Below are 14,036 nucleotides of genomic sequence, written 5' to 3'. Positions count from 1 at the left end.
CAGCTGGAATGTGCTGATGAAACCTGAAAAGCCCTGGTAATATTTCCAAAATAAAAGTCACCAGAATTGTTCCCGGGAGGGAAAGGTTAGGACAGCTGTTGTAGTTGGTGATTCGATCATTAGGCATATAGATAGCTGGGTGGCTGGTGGACGTGAGGATCGCCTGGTGACTTGCCTGCCTGGTGCGAAGGTGGCAGACCCCACGCGTTACCTAGATAGGATTTTAGATAGTGCTGGGCAGGAGTCGGCTGTCTTGGTACATGTGGGTACCAATGACATAGGAAAATGTGGCAGAGAGGTTCTGGAAGCCAAATTTAGGCTCTTAGGTAGAAAGCTCAAATCCAGATCCTCTAGGGTGGCATTTTCTGAAACGCTACCTGTTCCACGCGCAGGGCCCATGAGACAGGCACAGCTCCGGAGTCTCAGTGCGTGGATGAGACGATGGTGCAGGGAGGAGGGTTTTAGATTTGTTAGGAACTGGGCAACATTCTGGGGAAGGGGGAGCCTCTTCCGAAAGGATGGGCTCCACCTTAACCAGGGTGGGACCAGGCTGCTGGCGTCGGCATTTAAAAAGGAGATAGAGCAGCTTTTAAACTAGAAATGGGGGGAAGGCCGACAGTCGCTCAAAAGCGCCTGGTTCGGGAAAAGGTATCTTGCAAAGATACTTCACAAACAGGGAAGATAGGGTTTCTGGATAGTGAGGTTGCACAACAGACCGTGGTAGGCCAGGTGCCCTTAAATACAACTAAAGATCAGACAAAAGATGTCAAATCAATAGTGTCAGGTACTAAGCATCGTGCAAATAGGAACAGCAAACATACTCTGAAATGTCTATATGTAAATGCTAGGAGTCTAAGAAATAAGATGGGAGAGTTGGAATATATTACAGTTAATGAAAAATTGGATATACAGTAATAGGCATTACTGAGACCTGATGGAAGGAGGATAACCAGTGGGACACTGTCATACCAGGGTACAAAGTATGACTGGTGGAGGGGTAGCATTGCATATTAACGAGAGCCTTGACTCAGATAGATTACAAATTCAGCAGGACACAAATCACACCCTTGAATCATTGTGGGTTGAAATTCCACGTATAAAAGGGAAAAGGACGGTAATAGGAGTGTACTACCGTCCGCCTCGCCAGGATGAGCAGGTAGACGCAGAAATGATAAAAGAAATCAGAGACGCAAACAAAATGGGCAATGTGATAATAATGGGTGACATCAATTATCCAAATATAGACTGGGTAAATGTAACATCTGGACACGCTAGAGAGGTACAATTCCTTGATGAAATCAAGGACAGCTTTATGGAGCAGCTGATGCAGGAGCCAACGAGAGAAGGAAAAATTCTAGACTTGGTCCATAGTGGAGCGCATGATCTGGTGAGGGACTTTATGGTACTGGGGCCGCTTGATAACAGTGATCATAATATGATCAGTTTTGATATCAACCTTGAAGTAACGATACCCAGGAAGTCAAACACGTTAGCGTTTAACTTTAAAAAAGGAGACTATGATAAAATGAGAAGAACGGTTTAAAAAAAGTTAGGGGGGCAACTGAGAGGGTAAAAACTGCACAACAGGTGTGGACGCTGTTCAAAAATACCATCCTGGAGGCCCAAGCCAAACATATTCCGCAAATTAGAAAAGAAAGACGGAAGTCCAAAAGACAGCCAGCCTGGTTGAAAAGTGAGGTGAAGGAAGCTATTAAGGCTAAAAGAAACGCCTTCAGAAAATGGAAGAAGGAACCGTCTGAAAATAACAAGAAGAAACATAAGGAGTGTCAAAGCAAATGCAAGGCACAGATAAAGAAGGCCAAGAGGGATTACGAAAAAAAGATAGCATTAGAGGCAAAAAAACATAGTAAAAGTTTTTTTCGGTATATTAAAAGCAGGAAGCCGGCAAAAGAATCGGTTGAGCCGCTGGATGACCGAGGGGTAAAAGGGGCGATCAAGGAAGACAAAGACGTAGCGGAAGATTGAATGAATTATTTGCTTCGGTCTTCACCGAGGAAAATTTGGATGGGATACTGGTGTCAGAAATGGTATTTCAAGCGGACGAGTTGGAGAAACTTACTGAATTAATGGTAAACCTGGAGGACGTAATGGGGCAGTTCAGCAAACTGAGGAGTAGCAAATCTCCTGGACCGGATGGTATTCATCCTAGAGTACTGATAGAACTGAAAAATGAGCTTGCAGAGCTACTGTTAGTGATATGCAATTTATCCTTAAAATCGAGCGTGCTACCGGAAGATTGGAGGGTGGCCAATATTAACCCCGATTTTTAAAAAAGGTTCCAGGGGAGATCCGGGAAATTATAGACCGGTGCCTGGGAAAATGGTAGAGGCTATTATTAAAAACAAAATTACAGAGCACATCCGAGGACATGGATTACTGAGACCAAGTCAGCATGGCTTTTGTGTGGGGAAATCTTGCCTGACCAATTTACTTCAATTCTTTGAAGGAGTGAACAAACATGTGGACAAAGGGGAGTCGGTTGATATTGTGTATCTGGATTTTCAAAAGGCGTTTGACAAGGTACCTCATGAAAGGCTACAGAGGAAATTGGAGGGTCATGGGATAGGAGGAAATGTCCTATTGTGGATTAAAAACTGGTTGAAGGATAGGAAACAGAGAGTGGGGTTAAATGGGCAGTATTCACAATGGAGAAGGGTAGTTAGTGGGGTTCCTCAGGGGTCCGTGCTAGGACCGCTGCTTTTTAATATATTTATAAATGATTTAGAGATGGGAGTAACTAGCGAGGTAATTCAATTTGCTGATGACACAAAGTTATTCAAAGTCGTTAAATCGCGACAGGATTGTGAAAAATTACAAGAGGACCTTACGAGACTGGGAGACTGGGCGGCTAAATGGCAGATGACGTTTAATGTGAGCAAGTGCAAGGTGATGCATGTGGGAAAAAAGAACCCGGATTATAGCTACGTCATGCAAGGTTCTACGTTAGGAGTCATGGACCAAGAAAGGGATCTGGGTGTCGTCGTCTATAATACGCTGAAACCTTCTGCTCAGTGTGCTGCTGCAGCTCGGAAAGCAAATAGAATGTTGGGCATTATTAGGAAAGGTATGGAAAACAGGTGTGAGGATGTTATAATGCCGTTATATCGCTCCATGGTGCGATCGCACCTTGAGTATTGTGTTCAATTCTGGTCGCCGCATCTCAAGAAAGATATGGTAGAATTGGAAAAGGTGCAGCGAAGGGCGACTAAAATGATAGCGGGGATGGGACGACTTCCCTATGAAGAAAGACTAAGGAGACTAGGGCTTTTCAGCTTGGAGAAGAGACGGCTGAGGGGAGACATGATAGTGGTATATAAAATAATGAGTGGAGTGGAACAGGTGGATGTGAAGCGTCTGTTCACGCTTTCCAAAAATACTAGGACTAGGGGGCATGTGGTGAAACTACAGTGTAGTAAATTTAAAACAAATCGGAGAAAATATTTCTTCACCCAACGCATAATTAAACCCTGGAATTCATTGCCGGAGAACGTGGTGAAGGCGGTTAGCTTAGCAGAGTTTAAAAAGGGGTTAGATGGTTTCCTAAAGGACAAGTCCATAAACCGCTACTAAATGGACTTGGGAAAAATCCACAATTCCAGGAATAACATGTATAGAATGTTTGTACGTTTGGGAAGCTCGCCAGGTGCCCTTGGCCTGGCTGTCATGGACAGGATGCTGGGCTCGATGGACCCTTGGTCTTTTCCCAGTGTGGCATTACTTTTGTACTAGTTTATCCAAACAGCGCATTTAGCAGAAAGCTGTGCAGAAGTGAATTTGTGTGTTTTTTTTTTTAATGTTCAGCTTGCTAGTTCTTCAATGTCCATAGTTTCATATTTGCAATTATGAATATTCATGGCATTCACGGAGTAGCAGCCAAGTATGAATGAGGGTAGAGTACTACGCTCAAGCTATTTTCACTGTTTGCACTAACTTCTGTTTCCAATGTTATCTGTGCAGGAAGGACATCTTCTAATCCAAGGACTTTTCAACATTCCTTCCCCAATATCCAAGTTCACGAAAACATAAGAATTGCCCCACTGGATCAGACTAAAAGTCCACCTAGCCCAGTATCTTGCTTCCAGCAGTGGCCAAGCAAGGTCACAAGTATTTGGCAGAATCCCAAAAAGTAGCGAGATTCCATACTGCTGACCCTCAGGGATAAGCTCTGGCTTTCTCTGGGTACATTTTATGGATTTTACTGCATAGAACCATTTTGCATGGGAATTTTTACCTGTTGCAAGGGAAAGCATTCCTGGGGACAGGGTTTGGGTGGAGCGCATGGAGAAGAGATGATGGACCGAGGTCTCCTTTTTCTAGAAGAGTTAGAGTGAAAAGGGGGTGAATGTGTGTGTGTGTGTGGGGGGGGGGGGGGGGGGGAGATGAAGGAACAATTTTGGAATATTTTGCTTAGTTTTCCCTCACCTATTACAGTGAGAGTTTTCTGAGAGCTCTCCAAGGTGCTGATTGCTCGTCCGGAGTCCTCTATCCCGTATTGGCAGACGTAGAATCCAGCATTCCCCTCCTGAACATCTGGAATTTGGTGTACGGCCTCAGGCTGCCCCTTGGTCAGCGTGAGCTGCCTTCCATCCTTGTAGAAATGGTAATATACTCCCGAGCTGGCTTTCGAGCCGGTGCACACCACATTTACTTGTTCGCCTTTCACATATACAGGCTGCTGGGGCCTAAAGGAAACGTCTGGGGTGGGAGGACGCTCTGAAAAGCATGAAAACACAAGTTGATGATGTATAGGCTGGAGGGTGGAAGCTGCCAGCCCTTGAACAAAGTCCACTATGTTTCATGGCTTATATAACCCATTTAAGAAACTTCTAATATTGGAGCAGTATTAGAAGGAGGGGGCATTACATAAGTGTTGCCATACCGGGGCAGACCAAAGGTCCATCAAGTCCAGCATCCTGTTTCCAACAGTGGCCAAAACCGGGTCACAAATACTTGGCAAAAACTTGAAGAGTAGCAACATTCCATGTAGAACCCCAAAGAGTAGCAAGATTCCATTCAGAATCCCAAGTACATAAGTGTTGCCATACTGGGACAGACCGAAGGTCCATCAAGCTCAGCATCCTGTTTCCAACAGTGGCCAATCCAGGTCACAAGTACCTGGCAGAACCCCAAAGAGTAGCAAGGTTCTAGAATTCTAAAGAATAACAAGATTCCATGCAGAATTTCAAAGTGTGGCAACATTCCATATAGAACCCCAAAGAGAGTAGCAAGATTCCATTCAGAATCCCAAGTACATAAGTGTTGCCATACTGGGACAGACCGAAGGTCCATCAAGCCCAGCATCCTGTTTCCAACAGTGGCCAATCCAGGTCACAAATACCTGGCAAGATCCCGAAAAAGTTCCATACATTTTATGCTGCTTATCCCAGAAATAGCAGTGGATTTTCCCCAAGTCAATTTAATAATTGTCTATGGACTTTTCCTTTAGGAAGCCGTCCAGATCTTTTTTTAAACACCGCTAAGCTAACTGCCTTTACCACATTCTCTGGCAATGTTGTTAGGATTATGATTGCTCTACTCAGAAACTAAAGGCTGCCCCCTTCCACCAGTTTACTATCTGCTTCCTGTGCTCATGGGGGGGGGGGTGGAAGGGGGTGAGAGTAAATTTGCCATCCCACCCCAGGCTACTCAGCCTACTACTGGCCCTTCCCTCATCAGGGATCAGACTTCCCTCCATCTGCTGCACCATGGGATTGCTGAGGGAATCTGAGACAGCAAGACTGAGGTTAAACAAACATGCATACTGACACATAGTACACATATGTTGGTGTGTTCCTACATGATGAGTTTCTTGTACGATGCTCTTACCTATAACTCTGAGTGTCCTGATTGCACTTTCCAGTGACATGTTCCCATCCAGTGTATAATACACGCAGAAGTAAGAGCCCCTGCTGTCCTGTATAACCGGCGCGATGCTGTGTACGTTCTCCGTCACATTTTTCCTCAGCGCTCCGTCATGGTAGAACAGGTATTTCCCTACTTTGGATGGACTCGGAGCCACACACCGCAGGATTACGTGGTCTGCATTGATGATGTACACTGTGAACTCTGGCTCGAAGACGATGGATGGGGCTTCAGGACAGCGAGTGTGGGATAGAGAATAATCAATATTTTACAATATATTAAGGACTTCGTACTATTCATTTTTAATAAAGCAGATTCCTGCTGCGTCTTTTATCTAAACTAAATTTCAGAACACTTTGCAGTCAGAACACTCTGCAAACAGGCATACAAGCCACCTCTGGGGTGGAAATTTTGTTTAATGTGTGACTTGCACGGCAGCTGTGAGATAAGAGGAAATGGGAAAATAAACATTACAGTTATGCAATTAAATATAACTTAAACACTCTGACTCCTGGTCCTGTATGTAAGGGTGTGGGTAGCGAAACCAAAGAAACAAATCTTTGCAGATCACAGATGACAAACAGGCACAGTGAAGGTGACAAGAAACCCCACACACAAGCAGTCTGTAATGGTGCTGTAAACACTTTTTAATCAAAACAAGGAATGATTCGACACAGGCCTGTGTTTCGGCAAAACAGCCTGCATCAGGAGTCGGTTCCGCTGGTTCTCTCCAGAGACCCCTGTGCAGATCTGAATTTCGGGAAGCTGAGCTCTGCACAGAGTCTTTGGAGAGGACCGGCGGAACCAACCCCTGAAGAAGGCCGTCTGGCAGAAACACAGGCCCGTGTCGAGTCGTGCCTTGCTTTGATTAAAAGCGTTTACAGCACCGTTATAGACCGTGTGTGTGGGTTTATTGTCTCCTTTGCAGCGCGGGAAATGAACCCGCAGCCCATAGGATCCAACACTGTGGGGGCCAGTGGCTGTTGGGCACACCCAGTATTGAACAAGCTCCCTTACCGTGTCTAGGGAATGGTAATTTCTGTTGTGTTGGCACCTATACTGCGGCCTTGGCTCGGCTTCTTCTTGAAGGGAATCAGACAGGGCACCCGCAGCAGGGTGTCAAGGGACTTTACACCACAGGCGGCCAGCAGGGGGTGCAATGGCCATTAGTATAGTCAGAAGACTGTTCACTTACCTGCTGGACTGTCCCCCACCACTTCCACTGTCAGAAGGCAACTCGCACTGATGCAGGCTAAGGGAAAAAAGGTGGGGGGGAATACAGAGAGCAGAATTTAAAGGTCCAAACAGCTACTGAACAAATTTGATGATGATTCAGGTCAACATATCTAAAGATCACTCAAGGGGATGTAAACGCATCTTTTTTTTCAAACTGCATTACGAACAGCGCACGCAGCGCATCTGACGGCAACTTTTTCCTAAATACAGTCTTTTTAAAGACTACAACGTTACGTCTGAACGATTATCTTCAACGTTATTTTGTAATATTTTGTCCCTGAGACTCCTGATGCAGGCCTGACGGCCGAAACACGACGTTGTGTCGAGTCTTCAAAATTATCAATAAAACTGTTTATTATTCAACATCCTCGGTCGCTCTCCCACTTTTTCTGCAACATTGTCTTTACCGTGGGGTGTTTGAGTTCTCCGCTTTTCTGGCGGATTTTCTCCCACATGTAAACCCATCATAAACATCAGATTTAGGGAAACTGATGTCAGAGGAAGGGATTGCTTATTGGAGGCTTGAAAATATAGGAGATCAGTTTGTCAATGCTGATATTAAGGCTGCAACGCTAAGAATAGCTTCTCAAGACTGGATAAGATTTTTAGAGAAAAATAATTGCTGATCCACCGCTACTCACTGTATCGGGGCCAGGGAGAATTTTATTTCACTATACGGCAGAACTGGCTACAAATACAAGGGGAGGGTTTTTTTTTTTTTTTTTTTAATTCATCTTCCTCTAAATTAATCTGTCGGATAACAGAAGGCGGGGCTTGATGGATCTCTGATCGCTCAGCCTACTGGACCGTGGCACCCAGCAGCAGCTGGATGTAGTTCACGGGTAAGTCATGATTTTTGAAACTCAGATATAATACTTTTTCTCTGCAGTTCATCTAAATAGCAAGGGGGGGGGGGGTTTGGGGTGTGTTTTGGGGGTGGGCCCAGAATTTGGATGTTTTCCAGCGATAATTGAACAAGATGAAAATGCCTAGGTCAAAAATTGGGATCTTTTTACCTGGACCTGTTTCAATCATGATTAAGTCACAAAAAGGTGCCCTAACTGACCAGTTGACCACTGAAGGGCTTAAGGCATGACCCACCCCCCTTAATCTCCCAGTGGTCACAAACCCCTCCCACCCCTCAAAGACGTGACAGCTTCACATATTATGGCCACTCCTGTTAGAGCAGCAAGCTGGTCCCAGAAGTAGGCTAGTGGTCAGTGCAGTGGACTGCAGGGTCGCGGAGAGACTGGGCCGGGCCCAGGGCAAGGCCGCCCCTAGGGCCCTGCCCCCACTGCCCCCCTGAGGTCACCGCTCCCCCCCCCTCCACCGGGCCGGGCCCCCTGCATTGAAATCACAGCGCCTCTCACCTCCGTGTGAAAGCGCTGCAGGCAGCAGCAGATCGCCTCCCTTTGGGCCTCCTTCCCTCCCTGTGTCCCGCCCTCACGGAAGTTACATCAGACGAGGGCGGGACACAGGGAAGGAAGGAGGCCCGAAGGGACGCAATCTGCTGCTGCCTGCAGCGCTTTCACACAGAGGTGAAAGGCACTGTGATTTCAATGCAGGGGGCTCGGCCTGGTGGCAGACGGTTGACAACGGAGGGCGGGTGGGACTGTGGTGCCGGGCCCAGGGAATTTTGTCCCCCCCTGCCCTTCCTCTCGGCGGCCCTGGTGGACTGTAGAGAAAGGGACCCAAGTCCATATCCCATTCTATCCAGTACACTTGTGGTGGAAATTGTGAGGCCTTCAAAACCCCACAAAATACAGGTGGGATCTGGACCTGGGTTCCTTTATGTGAAGTCCACTGCACTGACCACTAGGCTGCCCCTCTGCCCTGATGGGGTGTCTGTGTCACCAATTTATTAGGAATGATGCCACACAGCACCCCTCTGTCTTGTTTTTCTGAAATTTTCACTAAGACTTTTTTTTTTCAAAATAATACCTCAGGAAATATGTACTAAGCACAAAAACATCTGGAATACAGCGATTTTTAGAACAAAAATATTGACATTTTTCTGCTTTGAAAATCGCTATGTTCAGGATGAGATTTTTTAGGTGATTTCAGCAAAGAGTCCACTATCAGACTTAAGATGTTGTTATCAAAAATGCCCCTCTAATCTCAGCACGAATCATGATACCATAGAAAAAAAATGTGAGCTACTCACCCAGAATTGTCGCAATCAAGGGAATCATGGTGTGAAGTCTCCTGTACAGAAAAGACCAATTGCAGGTTACATAAGTGTTGCCATACTGGGACAGACCGAAGGTCCATCAAGCCAACATCCTTTTTTCAACAGTGGCCAATCCAGGTTACAACTACCTGGCAAGGTCCTAAAACAGTACAATACAATTTATGCTGCTTATCCTAGAAATAAGCAGTGGATTTTCCCCAAGTTCATTTTAATAATGGCTTATGACTTTTCTTTTAGGAAGCTAAACAACCCTTTTTTAAACCCCGCTAAGCTAACTGCTTTTACTACATTCTCTGACAATGAGTTTAATTACATGTTGAGTGAAGAAATATTTTCTCCAATTTGTTTTAAATTTACTACTTTATAGCTTCGTTGAGTGCCCCCTAGTCCTAGTATTTTTGGAAAGAGTAAACAAATGATTCATTCCTACTCATTCCACTCCACTCATTATTTTATAGACCTCTATCATATCTTCCCTCAGCCATCTTTTTTCAAAGCTGAAGAGCCCCAGCTGCTTTAGCCTTTCCTCATAGGGAAGTCATCCCATCCCCTTTATCATTTCCGTCGCCCTTCTCTGTACCTTTTCTAATTCCACTATATCTTTTTTGAGGTGCGGTGACCAGAATTTAATACAATATTCAAGGTGCAGTCGCACCATGGAATGATACAAAGGCATTATAACATCCTCATTTTTATTTTCCATCCTTTCCTAATAATACCTAACATTCGATCTGCTTTCTTAGCCACCGCTGCACACTAAGCAGAAGGTTTCAACATTTCATCAACACACAGTCCTTCCTGGCAGCACCCTCTGCTATTCCAGTACTGACTCGCACCTCCAGAGCGCTGCCAATGCACCTCATTCCTTCCCAGCAGTGGCTTCTGTGAGAAACATATACACTGCCCTGCTCTCTCTCTCTGTCTACAACATCCCTGTCTCTCCCTTTATCCTCTGCCAGTTCACAATCCCCCTTCCTTTGTCCACAGTGTCCAGCATCTCTCCTCCCAGTCTCTCTCTCTCTCTCTCTCTCTATACAACATTCCCCTGTTTCTCCTTTTATCCTCTGCCAGGTCACAATCCCCCTTCCTTTGTCCACAGTGTCCAGCATCTCTCCTCCCAGTCTCTCTCTCTCTCTCTATACAACACCCCCCTGTTTCTCCCTTCATCCTCTGCCAGGTCACAATCCCCCTTCCTTTGTCCACAGTGTCCAGCATCTCTCCTCCCAGTCTCTCTCTCTCTCTCTATACAACACCCCCCTGTTTCTCCCTTCATCCTCTGTCAGGTCACAATCCTCCTTCCTTTGTCCACAGTGTCCAGCATCTCTCCTCCCAGTCTCTCTCTATACAACATCCCCCTGTTTTTTCCTTCATCCTCCACCAGGTCACAATCCCCCTTCCTTTGTCCACAGTGTCCAGCATCTCTCCTCCCAGTCTCTCTCTCTCTCTCTATACAACACCCCCCGTTTCTCCCTTCATCCTCTGCCAGGTCACAATCCCCCTTCCTTTGTCCACAGTGTCCAGCATCTCTCCTCCCAGTCTCTTTACCCCTTTTCCACAGTGCCCTGATTCTTCTCGCTCCAGTCTTTTCTCTGTACCCCACCTTCTCGTTCCACCTTGCCCACCCCCTCTTTATCTCCATCCCATCGTCTTCCACCATCCAACAATCTCTCCTCCTCCATTCCCTTCCATCCCAGCACCCACTCTGCCTGCCCAGCATCCTCTTTATCTCCACCTCCTACACCGACCCAGCATCCATTCCCCCCTCTCTATCCCTTTCCAATAGTGTCAGTTCCAGGTCACCGTCTTGCCCTTCAGTTGCAGGTAAGAAGAGACAAGGCCAGCAGACTGGGGTCAGTGACTGGAGATACGGCCTCGACCAATATTTTACCCAACACAGAATCAGCAACTAGAGAGCTTAAAGGCAGTGCCAGAGATTGGTTGGCTTGGCTTCTCCAACCAAAAATGTCTTCTGTAAACCCATGCTAGTGTTAGAAGCATCTTAAATACCGGTAGGCACCTCTCGCATCCTTATGGCTGATCTCATTGTACAGAAGAGTAGCAGCCGGGATGTGTCAGCCCATGAGACATGGGTTTAAAACCCTTGCAGTGCCATCCCCTAAAAGTGGTGGGTGTTTGCGGAGAGTTTTCTCCCTTATCTCCAAAATTCTTCTGCTCAGATTTGATGTGTTCCCCCCCTGAAAACAGGCTCTCCTTGGTTTTCCCATGGCTCTTACTCCCTAAAGCCAGTTCAATATAAAAGAGAAAGTGGTAATGCAAAAGCCAGGCTGCCCCTAACTGTGCAGCATGGGATGCCAGACCCACATTGATTAAAGCCATATTCCAACATGTACAGCTTTCAAAGGATAAAGTCTATCTGCCTGAAATTAAAAGCACGGGAAAACAGCAAAGCCTCACTTTTAAGAAAACAGCAGAACGAAAAGAAGGTTTTTACCTGTAGTTTCTTTTCCGATTTCTTTCTCAGAGGCTGGAATATCTGTCCACCTCCTGCCAGGCTGCCTTGATTTAACTGCCAGCGGTTGCTCATAGGGTAAAAACAGTTAGCCAAAACTTCCTTTCTGTGATGCAATGACTAGTTTCTCTGATATTTTGCAATCTGCTAAAAGGGAAGGCAAGAATCTGCTTTAGAAGTTGCTTCTGGTGGCCCCTTCCTGCTTTTACTAAGTCTGTAATTAACTCCTTCTTATCCCTTCTGGCCTCACCTCAGTTGCTGCTCAGGAATCAGTTTATTGCTCTCACTTTCCCCCCCTTTCTTTCTCCTGCCTCAGCAGTTCCTACATCTCTGATTATTGCCCCTGGTTCTCACTCACTTCCTTCAGCAGTTCCTGTATCTGTTTTACCCCCCCCCCCAGTGGTTAGAGCACCAGTCTTAGCATCCAGAGGTGGCTGGTTCAAATCCCGCTGCTGCTCCTTGTGATCTTGGGCAAGTCACTTAACCTTCCATTGCCTCAGATACTAACCTAGATTGTGAGCCCTCCTGGGACAGAGATATATTCAGAGTACCTGAACGTAACTCACCTTGAGCTACTACTGAAAAAGGTGTGAGCAAAATCTAAATAAAATAAATATATATATAAAGGTGGGACCTGCCCATGCCCCCCCTATGCTCTGCCCAAGCCCCACCCATGTGTATACACCCCCCCCCCCCTTGCACTAAGGCTTCAATGCTCAAAACTCCGGTGCAATTCCTTACAGTGCTGTATACACAGAACAACTCCCTGCTCAGAGCTCATGAGATGCAAATATAGGCTGTGTTCCTAGTTGTGACTATTAGGGAGTTTGGCGAGAGGATTGTGCATGGCGCATGCACAGAAGAGTTCCACAGTAACCTTGGCTCCTGAGCGCATGTGCCTGTCAAAACCCGAATGCAAAGCACACATTGGCATCACATTGGCAGGGCCGGTCTTATCAAGTGCGGGGCCCAGTGCAGACCAATTTGGTGGGGCCCTCCCTAGCTCCGCCCCCACCCTAGCTCCACCCCATTGATAAGATTATTCCAAGCTAAACTTGTACAAAAAAAGTGATTGAAATAAAAAGCACAATGCTATCATGAAACCTCCCCTCCCCAGAAGTGGGGTGGCCGAGCCGCGGGGATCATCATGAATGATGCGGACGGTCATCCGAGGCGAGCGGAGGTCGGAGCGGAGGCAGAGCGGGGCCCCCTTAGGCGCGGGGCCCTATGCGGGCGCCTTGGTCGCCTCTGCCTAAGACCGGCCCTGCACATTGGCATCTGTTGCTGCCTAAATATAAGCATTTAAATTTTGTTTTTGCTTGGACACTTATATTTGTGTTTCAACATTTTTTATTGATGTTAAATTAAAGTAAATACATCCAACAATCTGGGTACACAAAGATTCAAATGTCAGAGTGTGCACAGTAAAGACAAAACGATCGAGTCTGTCATCAAACTTTTAGCAGTTTTCTCCCTTCCACCCCTACCCAAAACCCCCTCAACCTATGATTTTAAATTTCAACAGTTTTATTGATGACCCAGCAAGAGAAATACAACCTGAAAATGGTATATACACTTGAAATACAAAAGGTAGTATCAGACAGTCCATTGTCATTGAATTAGGAACAACTGTCACCCTCCCCCAACCATCAAAATCTCCACCCCACCAAATTGTAACTCAACTGAATTTGGGGGGAAACAGAGCGAGCACAAGCACGACAGCATCACAACCCTCAAGAAGCAAAGCCCAAGAGACCAGGTTCCTTCTAGTCTCTTGGGTGTTGCCGGTCAGGTTTTCAGGATATCCACAATGAATATGCATGAACTCATAAGTACATAAGTATTGCCATACTGGGACAGACCAAAGGTCCATCGAGCCCAGCATCCTGTTTCCAACAGTGGCCAATCCAGGTCACAAATACCCGGCAAGGTCCCAAAAATGTACAAAACATTTTATACTGCTTATCCCAGAAATAGTGGATTTTCCCCAAGTCCATTTAATAACGGTCTATGGACTTTTTCTTTAGGAAGCCGTCCAAACCTTTTTAAAACTCCGCTAAGCTAACCGCCTTTACCACATTCTCTGGCAACGAATTCCAGAGTTTAATTACATGTTGAGAGAAGAAAAAGTTTCTCCGATTCGTTTTACATTTACTACATTGTAGCTTCATCGCATGCCCCCGAGTCCTAGTATTTTTGGAAAGCGTGAACAGACGATTTACATGCACTGCTTCCATTACATGCAAATCTCTTTTT

The 14,036-nt window shown here is 46.0% G+C and overlaps 1 protein-coding gene across 2 annotated transcripts in view; it reads right to left on the bottom strand.

The window, feature by feature from the left end:
* The window catches only part of LOC115458116 (venom metalloproteinase inhibitor DM43-like), a 20,066-nt gene extending 8,139 nt beyond the window's left edge, over positions 1 to 11,927 (bottom strand). Inside the window, exons 1-5 of one of the 2 annotated variants that reach the window (XM_030187956.1) lie at positions 11,763 to 11,927; positions 9,284 to 9,324; positions 7,079 to 7,135; positions 5,848 to 6,111; positions 4,444 to 4,734 (exon numbers count right to left, since the gene is read on the bottom strand). In XM_030187956.1, the coding sequence (XP_030043816.1) occupies positions 4,444 to 4,734; positions 5,848 to 6,111; positions 7,079 to 7,135; positions 9,284 to 9,311 (640 nt within the window). In that variant the 5' untranslated portion in view covers positions 9,312 to 9,324; positions 11,763 to 11,927. The remainder of the gene's footprint in view (positions 1 to 4,443; positions 4,735 to 5,847; positions 6,112 to 7,078; positions 7,136 to 9,283; positions 9,325 to 11,762) is intronic. The other variant, XM_030187957.1, reaches the window with a different exon arrangement.
* Positions 11,928 to 14,036: the final 2,109 nt, after the last annotated feature.

The sequence above is a fragment of the Microcaecilia unicolor genome, chromosome 14 (genome assembly GCF_901765095.1).
Source record: "Microcaecilia unicolor chromosome 14, aMicUni1.1, whole genome shotgun sequence".
In the NCBI taxonomy this organism is placed as follows: domain Eukaryota; kingdom Metazoa; phylum Chordata; class Amphibia; order Gymnophiona; family Siphonopidae; genus Microcaecilia; species Microcaecilia unicolor.
The sequence above is the reverse complement of the archived record's forward strand: the minus strand, read 5'-3'. Positions and strand labels throughout refer to the sequence as shown.